The 27,190-nt window shown below is 37.0% G+C and overlaps 2 protein-coding genes across 2 annotated transcripts in view; both read right to left on the reverse strand.

The window, feature by feature from the left end:
• LOC149531568 (ycf20-like protein) overlaps positions 1-27,190 on the reverse strand; it is a 66,927-nt gene that overhangs the window by 19,472 nt on the left and 20,265 nt on the right. The window contains exon 2 of the mRNA XM_089810698.1: positions 19,190-19,374. Coding sequence (XP_089666824.1) covers positions 19,190-19,374 — 185 coding nt within the window. The remainder of the gene's footprint in view (positions 1-19,189; positions 19,375-27,190) is intronic.
• Positions 13,926-15,961, reverse strand: LOC149531569 (uncharacterized). Its single transcript, XM_089809339.1, has 4 exons — positions 15,427-15,961; positions 15,106-15,329; positions 14,808-14,995; positions 13,926-14,711 (listed from the first exon to the last, which is right to left on the reverse strand). Exons 1-4 carry the CDS (start codon positions 15,652-15,654, stop codon positions 14,098-14,100), a joined length of 1,254 nt encoding a protein of 417 aa, XP_089665465.1. The 5' UTR covers positions 15,655-15,961; the 3' UTR covers positions 13,926-14,097.

Consider the following 27,190-nt stretch of genomic DNA (forward strand, 5'->3'; position numbering starts at 1 on the left):
CTGAATCTGATGATTCTTGTAAGTCTGCAAAACTCACAAGCATCCATTCAAGATTAGTAGCAGGCCAACGGATCACTATCTTGATCAATAATGGGGCATATAATTTTGTAGATAAGGAACTAATGGTAAGGCGAGGCTTGGTAGCTAAGAACTTCAAGGAATTCAATGTGATTGTGGTGAATGGGTTTACATTACTATGCACACAAAGAATTTATTCCAATGTAACTTGGGGACACGTCCCCCCCCCCCAAAAAACTGGGCCGTCTCGAAGACGGGGACATCCCCGTGACAAGGTGACAGCATCTCAGCATTTCAGGTGGCGCCACTTAGAGCGCCACCGCCGCCGGAGACAGCAAGACGTCTCCGAGATGGGTAGACGTCTCCAATTGTGGGGGTGCGAGGGGATGCAAAGGAGTCTCCTTCATTGTCTCCGAGAAGGCAAGACATCTCCAATTGTAGGGGTGTGGGGGGCTGCGAAGGAGTCTCCTTCATTGTGGGGGGACACCGGGATGTCTCCTTCATTGAGAGGAATTGGTCTACATATAGCTTCATCCACTCTCTTAAAAGGAATAGACTTACCTCTCAGAAAGCAGAGAAGCTAGTGGTTGTACACAGTGTGTTGCATATCAATGACCACAAGACAACTGTGTACAAGGAAAGTCCAGCATCACAATGGGATGTAGAGCTTGAGGAGCCATCGCAGATTGATGAGGAGGAGGATGCTTTAGATCCAGCCACAGGGCTAGTTGGTGTTCCCTTTTTGGCTCTTGATCTTGGAGAGACTGATAGTTCCAATGGCGACGAGTTTCAACTTCCAGCTTCCAGGGGATGATCATTGATCATCGATTTGACATTTTGATTTGGACTCTTGGAGACTTGTAGTTTTTGTTTGAACTTTGCATTATATATTTATTTTGATATCATGATTCATGGCACATGATACTTATTGTAATCATCCTTATGTCATGACTCATGATCATTGATTACTATTAGATAGTAGAATCTAGATACTCATACTATTGAGCTGAAGACTAATATATAGACTAATATTTATTATTTATTGATGTTCAATGTTCATTGTTTGTTTGTCATTTGATCATGAATCATGATTTTCCAATTGAAAACTTCAATGCAATGTTCAATGTTTAAGTTTTTTACATCTTTGTATCTTATATTGTATAATTGTAGTACATCTTTTCATAACTAGCATTTTAAATACCATATGTATAGTATATATACCCCTGCTCCTTTCGCCACCCCCCCGTCCTCCACCGTCATCCCCCCACCATCCCCAAATCAAGGCCCCTCTGTCCCCCCATCTCAGAAACTTGTCCCCCCATCTCCCAGGGCGGTGTAACTATGGAATTTCACAATTGAAAATGTGTCTTGGAGATCATTCATTATGTATGGATTTCTGTGTTTGAAGTCGGAAATACTAACATGGGGCTTTAAGTGCAATGGCTGCAATCTCTAGGAGACTGCTCACAAAATTACTAATTGACCAAATTGAAATTCAATAGTGAAAGAAAGGAAGTAGTTCTCAAGGGAATCAAAAAATGGAGCACCAAAGTAGTTATTACTTAAAGGATGGAAAAAGCTTTGAAGAGAGGACAAGTAGCTTAGGCAACAAATTGCTCTATCGTACCAAAAAAATCATCCATTGACACAAAGGATGCTTTCTATGGTGGTGTGTAGGTTGTTATAAACAAACGTGACAAAGTTTATAGGGATATACCATAGTACTTTCACCTAATCGAGGGTCTTGCCATATCATTTAGCTTGAAACTAGCGCAAAATCGGTGATAACTCTCATTACTGTCACCTGAAGTACACGGGCAAGAAAATGAGAAGAAATAAACTTAGTTATCGATTCGAGATATGAATCCGATTCGGGCACGTGAATCGGATTCATGGATTCATGATTTTTTTATTTTCCCAATAGAATTCGTGAGGATTCATGAGTGTATATATATATATATATATGCATTATATATAATTATATATATTTATTCCAAGTTTGGCCTGTGGGTCCTTGAGGATTCATGATGGATTCGTGTTGGATTTGTGAGGATCCACGTGCATTCGTGATGCATTCGTGCAGAATCATTATTTTGGACTGGATTCGTCCAAATTTGCGGTCCGCGGATCCAAACGGATCCGCTGTCCAAAACAAGGATCCTGCCCGAATCAGGACGAATCCTGGCACAAATCCAAATCTGGATCCGGTTCGGATCTAAATCCAAATTCGGCCTCACAGGCACAAATCCGGTAACTAGGGAAATAAAGGAATTTTTGGATATGGACCACATAAGGCCAAGCTATAGCCCATTTGCCTCTTCAATGGTGCTCACAAAAAATAGGATGACACGATGAGGATGTATATCCACTACCAAGCATTAAACACAACCTCTCATATGGCCATAGCTATGTCACCTTTCATGGCTTTGTATGGATATGCCACCTTTGTGGATATTGCAATCACAAAAAAAAACAAGTTGCCCAACAAATATGATCAAGTCAAATCAAGAGGTATCGAATTCCTCAAGGACACATCTTCAATACATCCAATATCAACAAGAACTCACAACCAATCAGTCAACATATTGAGAGAGTTGAAAGTCTTCATTGAAGAAAAAAGAAGCAAAGATTTCAAAACCCAAATTCTCTAGTTCCTAAAATATCAAAAAAAAGGTGAAAGAAGTAGTCTATGAACTACCCAAGAACAATGGAATCCACAGTTCACCTCCCATATTTCTTGTCTTCGAAAGGCACTGGAGCAACACATTGTTGCTGTCCAACACTTGCCGCCTTTAGATGATGAAGGAAGACTCACTTTGATACCAAAAGCTAGCATATACTTGAAAAAGAAAGCTGAGGAATAGAACAATTAGTGAGTCTTTCATGAGGTCCAAGGATCTAGTAACTGAAGATGTTGCATGGAAGGAACCGAGGGCTTGAAGCTTTCAAATTTGATTCCCTCAAGAAAAAGTAACCTTAGGGAGTGAAGGCTGTCATGCACCTTTTTTCCATAAGATTTGGGTTGACCCATAAGTCCACTTTTCATTTCTCATGGGCTAAGGGGAAGTAACATCAGGAAACATTAGTTTTGTATTGGGCATCTAGATTATGGGGCTTCTGGTGTTATGTAATAAGCTAATCATTTTTTTAAATATTGTTGGCAAAGACTTTGTGTAGGTATATTTTTACGAGGAAGGGAAAAAATGAAAATTCTTTAATCAAGATAGGTTTGAGAGAAAGCATTTGACTTGAATAAACTAGACATCCCATCTATCTACTATTGGAGAATAACAGATGGAAAACCCTTGATTTCCATAGCTAGCTAGTCGACAAAGACCCCTGAACCATCTTGAAAATCTCACACGGATTGTATTTTGGCTTCACTAGTTTTTAGTTCTAGCAGCTCCTATAATGTTTCTATGTCTGAAGATTTAGGTGGCTCTCTTAGTGCCTAGGAATTGATTTTGATTGTTGTAGATTGCTACTGCTCTTGAAGGTTATAGCAAATTGAATTGTCTATAGATGTAATCCTTTGATGTAATAAGAGGATTAACCAATTATTGTAAACTGTTGTGTTGATTGATAATTTTGCAAGGGTTTATCATTCAATTTTTCTTATGTTGTTAAGCATTTGAAGCAGATCCAATTTGAAATAAGAGTTAATGATTGGTATCCATGGACTTAAATCAATTAGAAATATTAAATATACAATAGCTCTAGTCGAGGATATTACAAAGCAAGAATACACACACCCATATATGTAGTTGTAATTTGTTGTCCTACATTTTGTCACCACAAAATGCAGGTAACAATATGAAACTTTTTCAAATTAGTTTCACATCTCTCTAAGCTGAATTTGTTATTCAATTACTTAATGTTGATTGATCAATCAACTCCAATTCGTATATAGAATTCTTTTATTGAAGGCTTTCGTGAAGTCCTTTTCGTTTTTCTTTCTGTCGAGCCTTTGCTTGATTTTTGAGGCCTTCATCGTCCTTTTCTTTGCTTATGATTGTGTGTTTGTTAGTTTTTAGTCTTTTGGTCTTGCTCAAGTCATGGCTTTCAGTTTCCCCTTCGATTTGATCTAACCTAAAGCGTAATTGGAGTTGTCAATTAAGAGAAATGACCATTTTAGTGCCCAAAAAGTGGACCTTTTTGATGCAACAAAATGAATTTAAAATATCATGTTATATTTTTAATTTGACATTCACTTTTTGAAAAATATAACTTAAATTCACTTTATGTAATGTTTTTAAGTTACTTTATCAATTAAATTTTCACTTAAAGTTACTATAGTGCACTTTGTAGTATATTTTTAAGTTGCGTTTACTTTTTGATGTTTCACTTAAGTGACTATAATAACTACATAGTTTAATTTAATTTTTAGCATTTAAATCAAATGCTCTAGTAAATATTACTTATTAAATGATATTTACATGTTATATTGTTAATATGATATGTAAATATAATTTATTTCTCATTTAAGTAATATTTTGTTGAAATTAAATTGACATGTGTTAATTAAATCACTTAAAGTCTTTAAAAGTGGGCCTTTTATATGTCATTACATGTAAAATCTATCAAAAGTGGACCTTTTTCATGCCATTGCATATAAAATTCAACTTAGAAGCATAAAGTCATCAAAAGTGGACATTTTTTACGTCATTGCATATAAGCTCACTTAAAATGTGCAATGACATCAAAAAAATTAGCTTTATTACTTAAATATGTTATTGCACCCAAAATGTGAGTTTTCACTTAAAACATGCATTCACCTCCAAAAGGTGAGTTTTCAAGCGAAAGACATGTTTTAAAATATGCAATGACCACCAAAAGGTGTGTTTCGAATCTTGGAGAGTTTTTAAAACATGCATTGGTCACCAAAAGGTGCGTTTTGCACTAAAAGCTCATGTTCATGCCCTTCTAAAACCCATTTTGGAGAAAACACATGCAAAGAACTCTCAAGAACCCGTTTTTGAAGATTGTGATTGATTTCCCTCATGGTTTTTCTTGAAATCTTCTCTAATATGGTCGTTTTTGCCTATCCATGGGTTTTCAAACAATGAAAATGGATTTTTCTTGCTAAAAAACATGATCTTTAACTCCTTCCAAGGGCACATTTTTGAAGAAAAACACCAAAATCCATCGTTTTGGATCACATTTTGGCAAGAGGAGGAATTGATTTGGCTTTTTAGGAGGTTCTCATTGCATCTTGGTACACGTTTTAGTGTTTGAGAGCCAAAACAATTTCATTCCATGCCTTGAAGAATAACGTTTTTGGAGAAAAACGTCCCATATGCATTGGTTTGTTAAAAACATTGGGTTCTTGAGCTTTTCTAGGGCACGTTTTTGGCATTGGCCTTTGAAAATGCCTCTTTTGCTGCCTTCTACAGATTTTCCTTGCAAAGTTTGAAAGGGTCCAAGTTTTTTGAAGAAATTTTCAAATTTGGAGCTTTTCTCTCCATTTTCAGCACTTAATCATCATGTAAGTGGACATATTCTTTCTTGCTATTTAATTTGTGCTTATCTAGCTGATTTTATACACATTTTTGCTTGATGGTTGCCACTTATTGAAATTGATGTCATGGAAAGTGTATTTTTCCTTTAAAAATGATGAAATGGTTCATTTTCATGTTTTTGGTTTTTCCCCAACTCTAAATTTGAAATTGCATGTTGAAGTGCTTCACTTGTTGACATGTTTGAGTCATTTGCCAAAGGTACGTTTTTCTTTTGAAGTTTTTGTGTTTTGTGTGCTTGCTTTCTGATTTTCTCCACTTTAGAGAACTTACAAGTTCTTTCCCAAGAACTTGTTCATGTTTCATTTCATGCGAAAACGTCATCACATTTCGTTTCCATATTTCCATGTCACAACACTTTGCATCTCATCCGTCAAAAGAAATTACATATTTTACATCTCATTCACCATCCGCACGTGCATGTAATATCATTTTCCACTTCCATTTTCACTCATCTTGTAACAACTACTTTTTCTGGGTCTTAACTAATAACTAGCATATCAAAGAAATAAAATTAATACTTCATATTCATAGGAAGATGGTTATAACAGATACATTCATGTGAATGAGATTAATGGTTACAATTAGTTAAACAGAAATTTCATAACAAACAATTGAAGACACCATCAATGAAATTAACAAAGAATTTAAAATCTACATACCATAGAATTCAAAACCGAAATCCGTCTAGGGTTTCTTTTGCAAAACCTAGGTTAGTCCATAAATACCGCTTAAGAAACAAATAGCTATACCACTTTATTATAATGACAAATATCACTATATCATCTAAGGCATAAAATATCACTGTATCGTTTAGGGCATCACATACCATTATATCATTTAAGGCATCAAATACCACTGTATCATTTAGGGCATCAAATACCACTATATCATTTAGGGCATCAAATACTACTGCATCATTCTTTTTCTTTCTATTGCTAACTATGGCAATAACATACAATTAGAAGGTATGCTCATATTCATTATTCAAATAAATGAAAGACAGAAATAACAATCCATCAGATAAACCTATCTCTTGCATATAGTTGTATTTCATGTTCAGTTGAAAGATCAATCGATCTAACCGGTTACCAATTACATTGACGAAAAGTTGCTTTCATTAAAGGAATAACTGAATCAATGATATAAATCAATCCATCATATTTTCTTCTCGTATAAACATCATAAAAGTAAAATACCTGTTTCCGACAAATGTTTGAATGCATAACTTCTCTTTGTCTGGTGCATGTCCTGACATCTTGTGTAGAGGGGAAACATTGTCAGGAGTTTAACCTCCCAACCAAGGACTCTTAAAATATCCCCACATAATCTCTTTCGAGAAAGGCCCTCCCTACCCGGAATAGACATGAAGCACCTTGACCAACCACAAAGCATCCTAGTACTCAATTCCACCACTCGACTTGACAACTGAGTATACTTGGACAATCATGAGCTAACTTGGATTTTAACGTTTTCTTTTAAGATGTTCATGAAATTAAGGATCTGATCATACTTTGTTTTTGCTCTTCCTTGCAGGATTCCTCTCCTCTCCACCCTTTCACACCGGCTTCACGAGCCTTGGGTGCATCCCAGGAGACTACTATTAATAATGAGGTCTTTTATCACATGGTTTCCCTTGAATACCTTTCTAATTCTTACCTCAGTCGATATACAACAAATACCAGTAAGTCAGAATATCATAACATAGGATTCAAATTTGTACAAGATTTCTTCATGCTTAATACAGCAAAGAACATGTTATGGGGACTACGATCCACCCCTATTAGTTATCATGCAGAGATTAAAAGAAAAAGAACAAAGCTTATACTTTTCAGGTTCAATTACTATGGTGACCTGGGGTTGCAAACCATGGTTTTTGCAGATTGTATTCATGAATCATCATTTGTTTGATAACAACAAAACTTGGTACTTATTGTAGACTAAAAACACAACTATCCTCTACCGATAGCAATAGATAATTATCTGTACTGGAAGAAGTAAAGTATCGAAAAGGAAATAATTGTGATCGATCCATGACCAGTAAAACAATATCAATCAACCTTTGTGGAAATAAATCCTGGGATATGCTTTACTCACATTAATCAATGCTCAATCCAAGGTGCCGATAAAAGGAAGAAAGAATAGGGAGAAGATAGAAAGGAAATACTAAACTCTTCTTTCAAAGATTGTCGCTTGATAATAAAAATGATTGTGCTATCTTCGACTACCTGCAATCGCGGGTGATTTATGATTTCACAATGCTTGGTTACAAGGAACATTGGTTACAAGAATGGTTTCATAAATTTGAAAAGTTAGAAGGTGAATGCCAACTTGAAGGTGGTCACCACTCATCGATATGGAGTTTAAAAGATTATATTTCCATGGTTTAAAACAAGAAGCATTTATATACATATTTAAATATTATTATTGTGTCATCATGCTATTGTGTTTTATCTATAATTGTACCTATATATATATATATATATAAGTACAATTCATAGATATCGACAGAGTATCATGGTGACATCATATATATTTATATATGTGAAATTCATAATGTTGATCACTTCCGAGGTCTCAAAATAAGAGAGGTACTAGTTCTTTTCATGATATTCAATGTTTAATGTTATAAAAATTGACCCCAAGTAGCTCATGGTATTGTCCAACGTACTCTCTTGCCTAGTCGTTTATCCTAAGCCGTGGTGATTCAAGATCCATACCTACTTTTCCAGTGATGGTGGTGCCCCCATGCCCAATTCTTTTTTGACAATGCTGCCACCCCTTCGACGTGCTCCTGCAGGGAATTCTCCACAATTATATCATATTCCTCAATATAATAACAGTTTACCATAACAAGTTATTATTCATAAACCATCATAACGGCTAACCACCATTCTACTTCCCATGATGAATAACCAACTTTTTAAGATTTCAAGATAATCATATAATAGCATCATAACAATTAACTAACATGTCATCTTCATATGAAATTATAACGATTAACCATCTTACCATTTCACATGATCATAACAAATTTTAGCTATCAACTGACTTCACATGAAACCTCAACGACTATATGAACATTTTAAATTGGGTCAAAAATTGGAATGTAACACATCTCACTTTCCGCATCCACTCGCACAACATGATTACATGAAAAGCCTTACGTGTAATTGCATCTCCGAAACTCGTTTTTGACTAAAAGTCACTTTTTGAAAAGTCAAAAATGTCATATGCATGTTTTACCATGTACTTTGACTTCACCTTTTCACCAAAGACGACTATAAAGTTCATTTTCCCTCAAGCTTCTCTCCATTTCACCTCTCCATATGCACTCACACCTCCATGAGAAAATACATGGTTTTCCACAATACACGTCTTTCCACATTTCGCATCCCATCCATTATCCGCACTTACATGTAAAGCTCATCCTCCATCCGCATCTCATCTCACTTTCTAGCCCTTATTACATGCTGCATTTACATGTAATCCATTTTCCATATAATAATGTCTTAAAAACCTAAGTCACATTTTTTGAAAATCAGCAATCTTCATTCGCACGCATTCACATGCATTTCACCTTCACGCATTTCCATCTACTTCCATTTTCATTTTCATAACACTTCATTCCACATTCCATTTTCATTTCATATTCCATTTCCATTCACTACATATGTATATAATTTCTCTTTTAAAATCATCTCATTGGATCTCCTAAGTTTCAAATCCGTATTCGAACCTTTGTTGCTGATCAAGAATCAACTTGTATGGCGATTTCCTCTAATGATGTGTTTATGTTTTGAGATTTTTGTATTGCAGCACAAGCACAAGAGATGCCCTCACCATCTAAATCTAAGGGCAAGATGAAATATCAATTTGACAAAGAGTTAGCTAATGCAGCTCCATCATCAATCGTATCTATTCTTGACAACGTGCTGGACATGAAGATTGGACAGATGGACATGGCTTATTTTCTGTGAAGAGTAGAAAATCTTGCTAGTCATGAGATGAAGCGCATTAAGAAAGTCATATTCACTTGGTATCTACATTTCCTATGGCTATCATGGAACCTAAATTCGTTCTTCAATGTGCCAAACGCTTTAGCCCAAAATCTAAAACGATCAAGAATGCTAATGGAAGGGTTGTTATTACTATTAGTCTCGATCCAGAAGTCATCAAACCAATCTTTAAAGTGCCACATAATGTCGAGTGTGTAGACCTAACCAAAGAATCATCTTTAGTAATCTCGAATGAGAAGAAGGGAGATTAACAGAAATACGTAAATCAATACTGGTTGGATAATAAAAGAAACAACTTCTCAAGATGGCCAAAGACCGTTCACAGGTCTAACTTCAAGCAAGAATAGAAGGACCTCATTATTCTTCTTAGCAGGGTTTGTGGTCTTAAAGATTCCACTGATTTCGAGCCATGGATGTACAAATTCATCTTCCAAATCATAGAAAACAAAGAGCACATCTTTTGGGGAGAGTTGATTAGCACTTCACTTTGTCAATAGTTGCTTAACATAGGGACTTTGGTGCCTTTTTACATGAACTCCTACCTTGTCTACTTTACTGCTACCATGGGATCTTTCTCTAGTCTCTCAACTAAAGGAGATCGTCTTCAAATTCGAGTATGGGATTACTATGACCAGATCACTATGGCTAACAGTAAGTTTCATTACAAAAGAGTCCAAGATGTTTTCTTTGGGCATTTTCGGTGTTTGTTTGACAAATAGTTATCTATTAAAAGGGTATCAGATGAAGCCTGGAAAAAGGTGAATCAATACAGTTGTATCTTTATTCAATTTTCAACTTTTACATACTTGAGAGTTGGGTACTTTAAAGGAGAGTTGTATACCTTTAAGTATGCTACTAATAGGATCATCCTGATGGAGTTAGCCAAACAACTCATGGAAGTGCAATGTGATCAGCATACTTTGCATAGATCTGGTTTCGGTATCACTTATGCCAAACCTTTGGCAATTGGTAATTATTCAATCAATTTTGTGCATAAAGAAAAAAATATGGAAGTAGAATTGCAGTTAATTACTTTGGAGAAGTTCAAAGCTAGATTCGACTTTGATTATCAAGAAATAAATTCTCAAATCAAGAGGGCTTTCACACATGTTCATCGCATCAAGGATGTTTGGATTGATATGAGAACAGAGCTAGATATAATAAAGATGGACTACTGCAGATTAACTTTGTAGCAGATAATTGCTCTTAACATGCTGGAGATCCCTTCAGATTTCCAAATCGAAGATGATGGCAACATCCTTGATCCGGAATTTCATCACGCTGGTTTCGATAAAAGGTGTCGTTTTCCCATTCAATGGCAACAAAAAGAAGATACATCTATCCTGGATAGATTTCGATTCATTTCAGAAAATATCAACAAGTGGCTGAAAATTAAAGGCCTAAAAAGAATTAATCTTAAGTTGGGTTTGGATTGTGGAAGCTTTGGCCCTCCTAGAAGGAAGTCACAGCGAGAAATTATAGGGAAAGATAGTGCTTCTTCTTCTAATGTGAAAAATTTACTCAAATTCAAGTTAAAGGGCGGAAAGGGATCTAAATCATATCAGATCTCTAAACCAGTTCAAGAATCAAAGGAGGAACTGGAGATAGAATCAGAAGATGAGGAGGAAGAAGGGGATGTTATGATCATATCTCCCCCAAGGCCTACACAAGCTCATGCACCATCCATGCATGAAGCACCTTTTCTGGATGAAGTAGATGATGATGTGGATTCGTTCTCCATTGTTTTCATGCCTTTTATTCCAGTTTGGGAAGTCAATACAATGGCTCTTCCTATTTCTTCTATCGCTCCTCTCATCCTCGCAAATGAACAATATGAGCATTGGAAAGTGTGTTTGAGGATTTTCCAACTCTTACAAATGGTCAAGTTTCCCAACTTGATACATCTTTGACGGGTTTTGAGCTTTTTATGACGGAATCATCTCATCATGCTCCTATGAATTCAGTTGTCCAGACTGAATCTTGTTCAATCACAACGGAGATACCATCAGGATCAATGCCAATGATCTCCACTGTACCTTCTTTCACAGATGAAAGTTTCAGCTTACCTGCATGGTTAAGCAGGATCACAATGCAGAGAAGAAAAGTGGTTGTACCTCCGGATAATCTCCCTATAAAGAAAACTAAGTCCAAATATTTGAAAGATAAGATTGTTTCCAGGATCTTAGTTGATCGAATAAAGCCAAGTTTGTAGAGGTTGTTGAGCCACTGGTGGACAAACCTGTTGAAGAACTTACTCGTTCTAATTACAAGTTCACTAAGGTCAAAATTGGGAAACAATCATGTTTGAGTTGTCTACAAGATGCTCAAGATGCATTAGCAAATGTATCGAAAAGCAATCATGAATAATGGGAGAAGAAAAATCAACTCAAGTAGGAGGTTTCTCGCCTAAATGAAGTCATCCGGCAACAATCTTCTCAAAGTGTTATTATTATATCTCAGACATCCAAGGAAAGAAAATTGATTGAAGTCGCCAAGTCTTGGATAGGAGAAATCATCTTTGAAGGAGTTTGAGTCATCACAAAAATATTTGCAGTTCTTAGGCATGTCAAAGAGATAAATGAAATGGAGCAAAACTTGATCTCTTCTTTGACTCAAGAAGCAGATGATTTATAAGAAATGCTCAATGATTGGGATGAAATTGCAAAATTTGATCTAGATGTCTTAGTCTAATGTGACATTCTTTCGTCCTGTGAAATGTTCTTCAGGTATCAAGGACTTATGGGCTACAAAGAAGAAACATTGAGAAAGTTTATTACAAAGTTGCAGGCAGCCCTTGGAGATTGTCAAGCAATAGAAACAGGTGTCACTTGTGATTTGGGACAAATGGGATGTCAGGTTCTTGATGAACATGGTAATCTAATTGCAGTTGAGGGGGCAGGTTCAGAATATACAATCAAGATCAATGCTGATTTAGATTCTAAAGATTTTGGTTCTCACGCAATGAACAAGTTTGTCCTGTATAAATCCTTGACAAAGCACTTGTTAGATTTTCTGGTGACAAATTCCAAGGTTGTACAATCAGCATGTGCAAATGCAGTGAAGATAGAAACCATATCAAAGACAATGGAGATTGTTGATCTTCCTACAGTGCGTGATGTCATCATCAAGTTCAAGGCACTAAAAAACAATCTTTAAGATTGTTGTTTTTGTTTTTATTTCTGTTTATAAGTCTAAGAGGATGCATTCACTGAAAAGATGTAATTACTTGTAATGTGAGTTACATGTGCATGAAAAGATGAAATGCGAGTTACATGTGCATGAAAAGATGCAATGCGTGTTGCATGTGCAGTTGCATGTAACCCAATAATTTCTCTTTTAGTTAGATTAGGTCAAAGATAGTTGAGTTGCTCCCATTTTTTCCTCCATCTTTTTCTCAACTCCTATGCCTATATAAAGGAGTGCCCCCCTTATTGTAAAACATCTTTATCATATATTGTATGCAAGAGAGCTCTGGAGAAATTGTGCCAACAGAACTTTGTTTGTGTAGAACTATTTTGAGAGAAAAGTGAATACAAAGGTGCAATGTAGACTTAACTTTGATTGAGATTGTTACTTGTGTGAATTAGAAGTTTTCTTTGTAATTCACATACATTATCTTTGATTCATGTTATCTTGTGTTTTTTATAATTGAATATAAAAGAGTTAAGAAGCAATTGGAGGCGGAGCTTTGACTAGGAACAATTGTGGAAATATATAGCTAGAAGCTTTGTCTGTAGCTTATATTTCTTTCTTAATTCGCAAAATAGTTAAGATATCTTTGCTTTTAGAAGTCTTTGTGCCCTATTAGTAAAGTTTTTTCCATATAAAAGTACGACCGGACTTAGAGCCAAACCGGTACACTTTTAGGCTTCAGCTAGCCTTTGAGTTAGTGTTGGTTTATTGGTATCATGATTTCTAGCTTTAGATAGAAGTGTAGTTAGAGATTTCATCTTGCCCATTACTCACTCCATGAGTAAGTGGATTCTTTTTTGAAAGTTAAGAAGAAAGAATATTGGTAATACCCTTTTTACAAAATCTCTCAACTTTTTGCTTCCCTTGAGTGATCCAAAGAACAGTGAAAAGGGGGAGTCTTCCCTTTAAGGTAGGAGAGACTCTGTCTCACACGCTGTGGCTAGTCATCCTATTTTGCGACTAGGTTTTTTACCCAAAACCATAGTTGGAAAACTCGCCAAATGCAAAAACTCGCCAAGCCCCCCAAAAGTTTAATCGGGAAAAACTCAGCGATTTTAAAAAAAAACTCGGGAAAAACTCGGGAACCTAAAAAACCGCTGAAATTTAATTAAAAATACATTTATTTTGCAAAATTTAATGAGAAGATGCATCTAATAAGTTAATTAAAGACAATACAAAAGAAAGAAACAAAGTTTAGATATATATAAATGCATAATGCGTACAAAATTGCATTCTCATGCAGAATGCTCATGGTAGGAAGCAAAATAGTAAATTACTAAATAGTTTCAATCTGTCAAACTAGAAGTAAATACTAAAAGTCTAAATACATCAATACAATGTGACAATGCCAATCACATCTTCCTCTTTCCACTTGCACTAGCAAGAAAGCGAGGGGGTCTAGTCCTAGAAGAAGTGCCCCGCACTGGGATAGGACGTGAGCTGCGTGACTGTGAACTCTGTGGCTGTGCCCCCTCGCTCGACGTCCTTACTGACTGGCTCGGCGTCCTAGAAGAGGATGCATCTCCTCCTAATGGTAATGTCTGATCCTCGCCTGAATCATCATCATCCTCGTCCTCATCCTCAATGTCATCCATAGTGAACTGAAAATCACTGTCAACCTCCCCCTCCATGGCCTGCCTCTCCAAATCAGCGATCTCATCTGGTGTAAAAAATGGACTTGGCTCCTGTGCTATCCAATCAGAATAAGGATCTATCTCATCTAGATCAAGCGGACCAGGTAGTTCTAAGAGCTGTGACTTTTTTATGCGCAACTTAAGATTATAGTGCACATAAACAAGGTCATTAAGCCGTTTTTGAGTCATTCTGTTTCTTTTCTTTGTATGGATGGACTCAAATAAGCTCCAATTGCGCTCACAATGGGATGAGCTACAAGGTTGGGATAGGACTCTGAGAGCAAATTTCCTTAAATTGGGGGTATTGCCACCCCAACTTGCCCACCAAGCATCTGCAAAACAAAATTTAAAAACTTATAAAGCAATAAAAAACAAAATCAGAAGCACAACTTATCAATTAGCAAAAGTTTTAAAGTTTGACGCTTTACCTGGTGCTTGAGTAGATCTTGCTCTCTTTGCTAGCATAGAAGAGAACAAAGGACCCCTTGATTCCACATAGATTTGTTGTTCGGTCACAATAAGGTCTCTCTCCTTTTCACTTGATATCATTCTCTCAATGCATTTAGAGAGACCTTCCATGACCTCTCCATTAGGATCTGAGTAGGAATCATTAGCCCTAAAACAAATAGAAAATGATATCAAGTCTTACTACACAACCTTAAAAAGTAAAGTAAAATAAAGACTTATTAAAATCCCAACTTCAAGGACAATCAATTGTCATAGTACCTGAATTTGGGATTGAGGAAGTAGCCTGCTGCATGAATAGGTTGTTGGAGCATATTGTTCCACCTCCTATCAATTATTTCCCAAATGGGGTCAAATCTGAGACTGTCCCCGTGATAGTAACTTCTAACAGCCTCTTTCGCCCTATCCATGGCCTCATAAAGACCTCCCATTGGGGATTGTTGCCCATCACATGTGCGCAAGACTAGAACCAGGGGCAGAGACATCTACATTTGAAAGTTGAAAAATACAAATTAGTTAATAACATAGCAAGTTATGAATTGAAAATGAAACTTGAATAAACTAAAAATATAATGAAGTTACCTCCACAATCTCCTTAGCCTTTGCAAAAAAGCTATCATCAAAGACTATTCGTGCCACAGCTTCTCCTTCAGGCTTCTTTGAGTAGGGTGAAGCAACCCAATCAGCACACACAAACATTTGCTTCAAAGCCAATATGTGGTCAAGAATACTTTGCAACGTCAAGAAGACCGTTGCAAACCTTGTCATAGCAGGTCTCATCAAATCTTTGCCTTTAGTGGCTTTTCTCATCAAACTGAGAACCCATGGGTGATTATAGATATATTTCGTGACTCGCCTAGCATCTTCCACAACTGGACTCACCCAATCAAGTTTTCCTATGTCCTCCAAAAGAAGGTCAAGGACATGTGCTGCACAAGGTGACCAAAAAAGTGTGGGATGCCTCTCTTGGAGGATTCTACCTAAAAGATTAGCAAAAAATCAATAATCAGTAACAAACTTTTCATATTTAGTATTTACAAATTACATCAAATCTAAATTGAATAATACCATAGCATTACATTCATGATTCATATTGATTCAAATATAAAAAATTAAATCTACCTGTTGCCACATATGTTGCTGCATTATCTGTGATTATTTGCACCACATTCTCTATTCCCACCTCCATGACAACATTCTCCAACATTAAAGCCAATGTGGCTGCATTTTTCACTTTGTTGGAGGCATCGACAGATTTCCAAAACACCACATCATCTTTGCAAGCAATCAAGAAGTTAATAATGGTTCTACTTCTTCCATCTGTCCACCCATCAGATAAAATGGTGCAGCCATACTTCTTCCACTCTTTCTTTTGGTCTTCTATCAACAATCTTGCCCTACCAACCGCTTTATCAAGCAACCTACAAAATTTAAGTGTAATATTAAATAAAGTGTAAGTGTTAGTAAAAAATTAGGAAATAAGTTATAACAATTAAGATTTAAAATATAACAATGAACTAAAGTGAATCTCAATTATTTACAATTACTAAATAGTAAAATACTAACCTTCCACTCATATCCTTGCGATTAGGCGGCTTGTACCCTTTGCCTGATATTGTCATTGCATTCACCATATTGACCCAATAGGGACTATCAGCGGCATTCATTGAGATATTATTGAAAAACCAAAAATCAGCTGCTGCAATATCAGTTTGCTCATGCACCTCCTTAAACCATGCAGTGCCCTCTAATGATGGTTGTGCTCCAGGTGTGTTCCTGGGCACAAAATAACCACCTATCCCTGATGGGGATCTGGATGGTGATGATGAAGAAGTAGGAGATGTAGAAGAAATGGAACCGGTAAAAGAGAAATTTTGTTTGCGGATCCGTGGGCCACGAAGAGATCCTGGTATGTTCTCAAGTGCTTCTTCTTCCTCTTGCATATCAAAAGGAGCTCCTTCAGATTCAGCTATGGCTGCCCTCATAGCTATTTTTGCCCTCTCCCTATTCAATTTTTTCTCTTCAGCAGCTGCAAGTAGGGCATGGATGAATCTTTTTTCTTCATCAGTTACCTTGAGACAAGGATTTGAGTCATGTTTCTTTATGCCTACAAGGTGGTATTTGAGGCGGTTTATGCCTCCAGAAATAATTCTCTCACAGGGAATGCATATCACCTTCCTAATATCATTTGGATTTGGAGCTTCATAGGCATACCGCCATGCCTTATCTCTTGCATTTTTAGGCCGAGTGCCTATATATCCAGATGGGCATGGTGTTTGTGAACACTCTTCTTGTGGGTTTGTCATTTTTTTAATGGTTGACCGCTGCCCTACACATAAATATATAGAGAAATGAATAAACAAAGTTAGAACTTAGAAGCTAGGGTTTCAAATGATTCAAACTTCAAACTTGAACCATATCCTTAGCAAACAACAAACTTCAACCATATCCTTAGAAGCTAGGGTTTCAAATGATTCAAAATGATTTTAAATGATTTGAAAACATTTACAAAAAACAACAAAAACAAAAGAACATTTGTTATAAAACTATAAAAAGTTTTCAAACTATGATAAGATGAACATACCTGGAAAGAAATTTGTCTTCTAAAATCGGTTAGAATCCTCTACAATCCACTCAAATCCGCCTTGAATCACTTGCAATCAGCCAAGAATGCCTCCAAACCTTCTTCTCTTCACTCCTCAAGGTTCTAAACAATGCAAATACAAGAAAGAATGAGAAAAAACACTCACTGCCGCTTAAATCCTCACAGGCCGCGTTCACCAGTAAATCGCGAGTTTTTAGGAAAAACTCGCTGAGTTTTTGCCGACTACTCGCCGATTACTCGGCGAGTTTTTACCAAATTGCCGAGTTTTTAAATCGGCGAGTTAACTGGTTAAAAACTCGCCAAGCTAGGAAACTCGGCGAGTTTTCCATCTAACTGTCAATTGCACAATATCCACCCAACATACTTGTCCCTATCTTCATCACCATTTCCAACTATGAGAACGAAACTCTCCTTTAAACATCTAATTTTAACTTCACTTAATTTTTTGTCCTTCATTCTTTACTACTTGTAATAAATTTTGATGGGCGTGTAGGGGAGACTACATAAGTTTCTTAGATTTCCAAATCAAATCAGAGAGTTAATAGATGAATCACATGGTGAAGATTTCTTTTATATTCAGCAGTTTATACGGTGTATCCTATATTTATGCATGCTCGTACATATCTGAGTGTGTGTGTTCAGATGAATAAAAACTGGTGCAAGATTTATACAATTCAAAATTCAAATAAATGACATGCAAACATACGATATATTTGTACAGTAAATGAAAGGATGGGAGATACTTTAGAAACCCTTTGTTTCGGTAAAGTTTCTAGGAAAAGTTGTTGATTGCTTGGAAATATCCACAACCATTATTGCTGAAGACTTCATATTATGTGACAATACCATTAATATAGTCAGCAATAGTTGAATGACCTTCAACTAAAAGGGAATTATGTCACTTATGTCTATAGAGATATAGTTTTTCATGTATTTGTGTTAATTATAAAAAATTGAAAATGAAAATCACTTGACGTTCTAGTTTATCAGTACAAGCTGCTAACATGAAGCACTCCTATTAGTATTGAACCATACGGATCAATATACAGACATCTTAACCCTTCTTGTCACTAGCATTTTGTGGTTTAATGGTAAAAATTCTCTGCTATAAAACATGTCATAAAGTTTATAAAAAAATGGCATAGTTATTATTTTTCTTTGGTTTGTATAACTTTCTTCAACCAGTAGTGTACACAACACCAAAAAGCCCATGTCTTCCTATTTTATAATTTTTATAAACTTCTTAGAGGAAACCCTGATTTTCAAAGGATATTTCCAAGAGATGTATTGATGCATCAGCTATAGTCTCCTAATATCTGTAGACATTACCAAAGTATGTTTCCAAAATAAGTGACAGGTATCAGGGGCCATGCTGCAAGTCCCAGGTAACTGTGCTTGGTCTAACACACTAGTGTTTAGATCTAGCACGCTTACTTTATCATATTGCTAATGAAGTGATAAAAAGTAACAGTGGAAAGCCAGAAATGTGAAGGAAATAACATGTTCAAATTTGATTATTCAAAATAATGATAAAGTTATTTTTATGTTGCCCTTTCTTTCCTCATCCAGGGGACTAAAACAAAGGGAAATGATCTCGGACATCATAAAGCATTGAAGAACGAATCCAGGCTATTGTAAAAAATATTATGTCACTGTGTGCCAAATAATATGTTTTTATTTTCAGAATATGGAAATCCAAAAAAAAAGTGGGATGATACATAATATAATAATTTTCCATACCCTTTATTTTTAAATGGTGTTGTGGAAGCGATATTGAACTGGTTAAAGCCTTTCCATGTATAATTAGCTTTCCTTGAGTTCCAGTTACAAACAGTATTTTCTGCTACTGACAGGGCTGGGCATCGTAAAGAATCAGGCTTCCTCACTAATGACTGTGTAACCTTAGTTGCCATGCTCTTAAAAACCTGCAGTAGGAAAAAAAAGGACCCTTTATAACGGATCAGTGAACTTTAAAATTTAACTGCTCTACATATTTTGCACTAGCAGTATATAAACAATTTCAACCTGAGTCAAGATTGATAAGTATGACACATTCAATCAAATTTTCATTCAAATCTTGTCAAATTTACTTATTTCAAGATCCTGAATATATGATGCAATCTCTGCCAAGCTCTACACAGGGAAACTATTTAAGTTGAAAGCAGATAATCCAAGCTATTTAAGAGAGAAAGCTCAATGGACTTCTTCAGAAAAAAGGCCATTGGATATTTAGTTTTGATGATGCCTTAAAGCATGATCCAAGGTCTGCAGGAGGCCTCATAAGAGACCATGCCTTGCAGCTGTATAAGACACCCAGAAACATAAAAGACTTGCAATTTCTATTGAAGAGTTTGAAACTAGCCCTTCTCAATAATTTTCACTCAGCAGGTTGAGGTAACAACAATTATTATTGAGTCTTTGAACTTATTGCCAAGATTAGAAACATAATAGTCTACTTGAAGAAGGAACTGCTCTTATGATAAAATTCTACATACAAATTTTAAAAACTTAAAAAAGGGAAAAGAACAGAATAGCTGACATTTTGGCGAATAATGATGGCATGAACTGGGATCGGGATGATAAATTCCATATCAACTGATCAACGAATAAACCAGCTTGAAAATAATCATATTGATTTACCAATAGAAGAAAACTATAGTGGAGTTGTAGCCAGGTTTATGGTTGTACTATTACAACAAATTGTATATTGCTGATAACCCAAATAAGGAGGCTAGACCAAGAAACCCATAGGGACCGAGACTAAATAAATGGCATACAAGGTTTAGGTCTGGAGATGAAACTTTAACAGTGCATCCAAATGTGACTTATGCAAGAGTAGGAAAAGCAATGATGCTGATAAGATTGTGGCCTTTAATGCCCTTGATTCATTACAACTACAGACATCATAGATGTATTAGCTCTAATCCAAGGTATGAAAGTCTCCTTTGGTCAAGGACCTCATTTATTTGATAACTGAGGGAAACTAAATGATGATTATTGAAGCTTTGAGAAAAATAGGTTCACTGACTGGAGACTCCGCTCTATTATTGAAGAAACAATAAAGCTCGGCTAACTTGCTCCAGTTGTTTTTTCTAAAATGATCATTGAAGTTTGTTTCAATTTTTCTTTATGAGTAAGTGTCAGCTGTGTCATTTATATGAAAATAAAATCACATATCATAAAGAAGTGTTAAGTTTATAGCTGCATTAGAGATCTTTACCTTGATATTGCTAGAGAAGAGATTTATGATGATATTTCTATCATATTCATTTGTATCTTTCTTATAACCAAGTGATCACAATGTGACATTCATAGTGTGCTAGGTGTCTCATCATAAATATATGACATTTTATTATATGAAGAAACATGCGTTTGGATATATGAAGCTACTAGCATTTGGAATATGAAGAGACTTTCGGTTATGATACGAAGAGTCTCTCAATTCAATATATATATGATTGCTTTGTGTGATAAGCATGGTATTTAGTAGAAGGCATCATACTCGAACTTCTATTATTTAATAAAAGAGAATTTTTTTGGTGTGGCTGGGCTTTTCCCCTAAGTTGGAGGGTTTTCCCAAGATAAATTGTTGTGTATCTATGTGCCTTATTGTTCTTCATTTTGGTCATTGTTGTTTATCTTTATTTCTAGAAAAAACCTTAACAAAAAGAAGGGTGGATATAATCAAATCCCTCGAGCCCATATGGGGCATATGTTCAAATCATAAAACATAAGAAAATAAGCTACTAAGAAGCAGTAGTAGAAAAGGGGAAAGAAGGAGAATCTTGGTCACTCAACCTACTCCATTCAAAGGCAGTTTTGACTTGCTAACGCCCAAGAATGGAGAAACAACTAAATACTGAATTGGCTTAGTGCATGCCCCTTAAGTCGCCAGTGCTATCAAACCATGGCCAATTTGTCATCACAGAGTGTTGGGCCAAGGGAATTGGTTTTTTATAAAGCACCACAACCATTGATTTGGGGACAGCAAGGGCATGGCAACTAGTAGGGGTTGGGAGTGAATCCCCCAATCACGTCAATCGTCAGTGGCCCTCAGAAGGTCCACAGGCCAAGCCCCCAAAGAGGTTGATTAGAAGTGACCCTCAAAAGCCCCATGGGCCATTTAACCCTTTGACACTAAATGGACTTTCATGGCACATGCCATTTTCTTCATTTTATCACTATGTTTTATGCAACACCAAGTCCTCATTTTTCAATATTCCTAGCCAAACTTTCAATCTTCAAAGAACTAACAATGAATTTGAAGAATCTAACTAGGCTATATGATGAGTGTTATACAATTTCTATAGCTTCTTCTATTATGAGGCTTTATGAGACTGTAGTGGGTGGATTTGGGACTAGAGAGGGATTCTCCGATCTGTTCCAAAGCACCACTGGGGTGAAGCAGGGTTGCCCTCTCTCCACCACCTTGTCTAGCCTCTACATTGATGAGCTTGAGGCTTTTCTTAGAGATTCCTCGCTCCTCGACAATGGTTGTTACTTACACTAGGTCCCAATTTCCATTCATCTCTTCGTTGACAATGTGGTTCTTTTGGAATCCTTGTCGGAGGGTGTTCAAAGTCTTCTTGATGGGTTGGCCTCCTTTTGTGACTTGCAGTAGCTAGTGAACCTGAGTAAGACCTGTTGTGAGGTTTTAACACATCGCCCCAAATCTTGGGGACCCCCCCCTTTTTAATCGCCTCGGCAAATTTTTGAATTGCCCAAAATTTTTGAGTTTTGAAAATTTTACGCCTTGGCACCTTCAGGACAAGTGTGGGGAGGCTTAGCTTATTTTCACCCAGTTTCAACTTGATTTTCTAGAGCTATCAATTCTATCCCTAGGCCGAATAATTTTCAAAGTTAATTTCAACTTGGCAGGATAAAATTGTGAATTTCGTACTTAGACGATTTCTTTTGAAAATTTGGTTTTAATTGTATAAATTTGGATGATTTTCAAAAGGGAAATTTTAATTAGGCTTAAGTTTTGGAAAATCTCAAATTTTTCTTTGGTGAAAATTTTAATTTTGGTGAAATGGGGTTAAATTACAAAAAATTGATTTTTGACTCTAGGGGGCAATTTTATTGTCATAAAATTTTAAATAGCTTGGCAAAACCGATTTGGTAGAAAATTGCAAAAAATTGGCTTTAATTGGATTAATTTGCCTTGAAAACTTTTTAATTTTTAATGAATTTGGTAATTTAATATTGAAAAAATGGCTTTTGGTTAGCCAAAATCCAAATTTAGTGACGTATTAATTACTAAACCCTCATTAAATGGAAATATTTAACACCCTCAAGGCATTATTTGATTTCTTTTTGCAATTTGGAGTTAATTGGCAAATTTAAAATGCAATTTTCTTTTGGGAAAAATTAAATTTTTGAGCTAAGTACTTAATTATGGGCCATGAGTTGGAGTTAATTTTTGGTTTTTTCTCTCCTCCAGGACCAGGTCAGCCAGCTTCGAGGGAAAAGAAATTGGACCTCTTTCCCATTTCTTCTTCACAATTCATTCCTTCCTCTCCATTGTTGGGCGAATTTCCTTGGGAGCAGATTTTGATGCTTAGGCGATTTTGTTCTAAGGCAGATTCCTCTCCATTCTTGAGCGAATTTCTCTTGAGGAGCAGATTTCAGGCCTTGGCAATTTTCCTTGTGGGCAGATTTTTGCAGATTTTTGGTGATTTGTTCTCCTTCTATGTGCTGCGATTTGTGCCCTAGGTGACATTTTTGGGCAAATTGAGGACTTCCATGCTTGGGCGAATTAAGACAAGGGCAGAAATTTTCACTCTCGGCATTTTCTTGAGGCAGATCTGATTTGGTGACATGGGCAATTCATGGTGAAGGTCTGATTTTTCCCCATTTAGGACTGCATTTTTTTATACCAGACTTGGCGATTTTGTTGAGACAAGGGATGCATATGGAAGTCTGAATTTTGTTTGATTGAGCAAGTGTTGGATAGTTTTAGAGGTTTAAATTTCTAATTTGCAAAGGGATTTGGAGTTCTTGAGGTCTTGTCCTAGGTTCCGAAAAGTCGCTGTAAGATTATTGGTTAAGGTGAATTTTCATCATCTAGAGTTGCAAAGGGTCCTTAAGCTGACATCCATCTTTCATTCTAGTCTAAGCATTGCTCCTCTTGGTTCTTCTTGCCTTCTAGTCCACCACTCTACCATCCCGTAATAGGGCGACGAGCATGGAGGATGGTAGTGCAAGTAAGAATCCCAAACGGGCAAACACTAAGAAAGACAAAGAGGATATGATGCCCAAAACTCCCTTCTTCCTGAAAATGAAGAGAATAATCGACACCAATATCGGTACAGTGGACATGATACGGATGAGGGACAGACTAAAGGAAGGACAATCCCCCTTGGCAAAAAGGATATACAAGAGCGGAATTGTACATGCAGCGGCTTTTCCTCCCACATTGCCCTGTCCAGAATTAATTATGAAATGTGCATCCAGATTTGATCTAAACAGTAAATCCATCATTTCTGATGAAGGGAAAAGAGTGTTTGCCAGCATTGGCGAACAAGCAATCAAAGAAACATTCAACATTCCCCAGTACAAGGGCATGACGGTTGTAATGATGGACCAAGCAACTAAATCATTTCAAGATAACCAAGAGGCCTATTACACGCATCTAAAGCAGAATTGGATACGCGAGGGAAAGAAATGAGTTAACAGATCATCGAGGCTCACAATGGCAGATTTCAAACCAGAATATGGTGATCTCGTTGTTCTGCTCAGCTGGATCATGGGCCTAGCTCAAGGGATGCAATTTGAAAACTGGATGTACTTCTTCATTGAAGATATCAAGAAAAGGAAAAGAAGGTTTGATTGGACCAAGATCATAAGCGAGAACTTAGAATTGCAACTCAGAACCGTGCAAAACCAAAGGTAATTCGACATGGGCTCCTATCTATTCTACCTAATTGCTAGATTGTACAAGAGTTCGGGACTTAAGGCCTTAGGAGAAGTTGGTAGCGGACCGGGACAATATTTGGTACATGAATGCTATCCGCAGCTCCATTTGCACAACAAGAAGGATTACAAGATATTTTGTGATGCCTTCGCTATGAAGATAGTAAGGGTACTACAAGGGACACTTGCTAAGAGACTTTCATCAGACGCAAAAACAAAGATAAAGAAATATGGGAATTGGTTCATCCAATTTCTGCAGTTTACATACATTAGAGTGGCAGGAAGTACAGTTTGTCCTAAGAGGCTTCCAAGGTACCCACCCAACAAGGTGGTTTTGGTAGAATTGGCTAGGCAACTTGAGCACTATGATAGAATAATGAGAAACGAAGGGAAAACAGGCATTTCATTCTCAATCGTAATTGGCAATGATAGTTGCCCAAATCGGGCCTCCTTTGAAGCCGTAGAGAAGGAATTGAAATGGTATCATCTAGGATGGTACAAAGCAAGACAACGATTCAATCCTAATGGTCTTATCAAGGTATCTCATGGAAATGAATTCAAGCATGTTCCCACCATAGAAGACTTTTGGGCCAACGCCAAAGATGACTTTCATGTGAGAAAGCTAGCTTTCTCGAGGCTGTCGGTAAACATGATGAGGGCTATTAGATGGAAAGGCCTCGATATTCCGGATCAACTGGAGGATGATGGAAATGTGTTGAGAGAAGACTATGATACAGTAGAAGGAACAGAATTGAATCCAGTGGATTGGGATGACCATCAGGATCCTTCCTTGGAAGCAGTCACAAGGGCAGTAGATTTACATACCAAGTCGTGGTATAATGAAGGACTAAGGAAGCTACAAAGACAAAGGATTCCCCTTACCTACGAGATGATGAAGTCAAAAGAGAGACAAGCAGAATCAGTTGGACAAAGGAATGAAGGAAATAGACGGCAACAGGAAATGATTAGAAATAGCAAGAAGAAAGTTTTGGAGGTAGAGAAGGGCAAAGAACATCCAGAGCCTCCAGCCAAGAGACAGCATGTAGTGCCATCAAGAGAGAGTATAATTGAGGCTAGAAGCCAAGAGGTCAATTCAAATGATAAAGGGGCCGCGGTGGAGGTGAGCTCTGATTCGGAATCAAGTGGCTATAGTGAAAGCACCGAGTACTCCCCTCTCTCGGAGAACCAGCAAGGAAATGATATGGAAGAAACTAGTAGAGAAGAAGATGGACCAATCGACATCAAGGCAATAAGTCGGGAATCCGAGGCCGTTGATGATGCTTTGTCAATCGAACCAAATCCAGATTTGGGGAGATGCATTGCACCACGATGGTTAAGAAAAATGCTTATGCCAAAAGGCGATGTAGTAACAGCCCATACAGCTGAGGACATCCAAGGGTTAATGGAAAAGGGTGATAGCGAGAACCGAAAACAAATGGCATAAACGGTGGCAAGGGTAATCAGGAGCGACAATGATGATCACCGAAAGGTTCAGATTGTTATTCCAACAGTCAACAAGGCAGTGAATGAGATTGTGGCCCAAGAATATGAGATAGTTGAACACAACTTGGGAAGGAATACAGATGATATGGAGTGTGAGGAGGTCCAGGAAGGTATGGCATCAATCAGAGAAAGGTTAAGGAAGGCAAATGAAAGGATAGTAAAGTTGGAGGCCGAGAATAAATATTGGAGAGATAGCCAGCCCATCCAACAGCTACACCAGGCAGCCCTTCCTCAAGACAACGGGAGCAATTCATAAGAGATATCAGCTCAGCTACACGAAGTTAGGGATTGGATCCATGATACAATCCAAGATGGGCGAAATTTCTTGCCTTCATCTCGACATTCCAATCATTAGTGGCCGTTAGAGACAAGTTTAGATTATTCGAAGAAGAGTGGAAAGGTTTCCTTCCCATCAGAGATTTGGCTATTCCTAGGCTGCAGGCATTCATTGGGCTACCAGAGGCATATTTGCAAAGGACCAGGTTGGTTGATGAGAGAGGATTGAGTATAGTTGAATCTTGGTTTGGTGCATTAACAACCAAATTTAGAACACTTGAGGAAATACATAATGAGATTGCACAACATAGTCCAAGCGTCGACACTTCTATTTCAACCATGATGAGCGCCGTTGGAGTGGCACTTGATTTTGAGGACATCAAAGAAGAGGATGTCAAGGAGACAGATTTTGGATTGAGGTTGGGTGAGTTAGGAAAGGTTGCTATCAAGAAGAAGCATTTGGGCACCCTTTCCTCTCTCAATGTTTTTATTGGATTTGCGAAGGAATATGAAAAGGATCATGAAAAGATACTACAAGCAGCAAGCTGCATGGCGAAGTCAGCGGAACTCAAGGTGAAGCACACACCTTGTCCTCCTATGGAAGAAGTTAACGAAAGGCTAGCTAAGTTCATTGCCTTAGCTAAGAAGATGAAAGAAAGGGGAAGATTTATATTAGAAGATCATTTGATGTAAGCCCAAGTGGCAAATTTCCCCTTTCTTCTAAAAAAGGACAAGTGTCTATTTTTTATTGGCCACCATTTTGGTGCCTTCTCATTGGTTGCCACTTTTTGCACTTTTTTCATTGGTCCATTGATGAGGTGGCAGCTTCTCATTGGCCGATGGGGTGGCAACCCTAATTAGGGTTTTGAAGATCCAAGCTGGATCATTGATCTTGTTTTGATCTCCACCATCCATTGTATTTTTGGCCCCTATAAAAGGCCATTTGCTCTCATTTGTAAAGTGGTTGGAGAAATTGTTGCGAAGATAATACCAAAATTGCTCTCTTCTTCATTGTTGCGATTTGCATGTTGATTAAGAACATTTGGA

Source organism: Cupressus sempervirens, chromosome 11 (assembly GCF_028749045.1).
Source record: "Cupressus sempervirens isolate cs-2001-9-10 chromosome 11, ASM2874904v1, whole genome shotgun sequence".
NCBI classification, from domain to species: Eukaryota; Viridiplantae; Streptophyta; class Pinopsida; order Cupressales; family Cupressaceae; genus Cupressus; species Cupressus sempervirens.

Bases quoted from the DNA above. Each gene is read 5' to 3' on its own strand.
- LOC149531569 (XM_089809339.1), bottom strand. From the start codon at position 15,654: ATGAGAAAAGCCACTAAAGGCAAAGATTTGATGAGACCTGCTATGACA. The intron at 14,996-15,105 runs GTACTATGACAA...TATTTGTTTTAG, and splicing joins TTCCTCAATCCCAAATTCAG to GGCTAATGATTCCTACTCAG. The intron at 14,712-14,807 runs GTAAAGCGTCAA...TTTGTTTTGCAG, and splicing joins AAGATCTACTCAAGCACCAG to ATGCTTGGTGGGCAAGTTGG.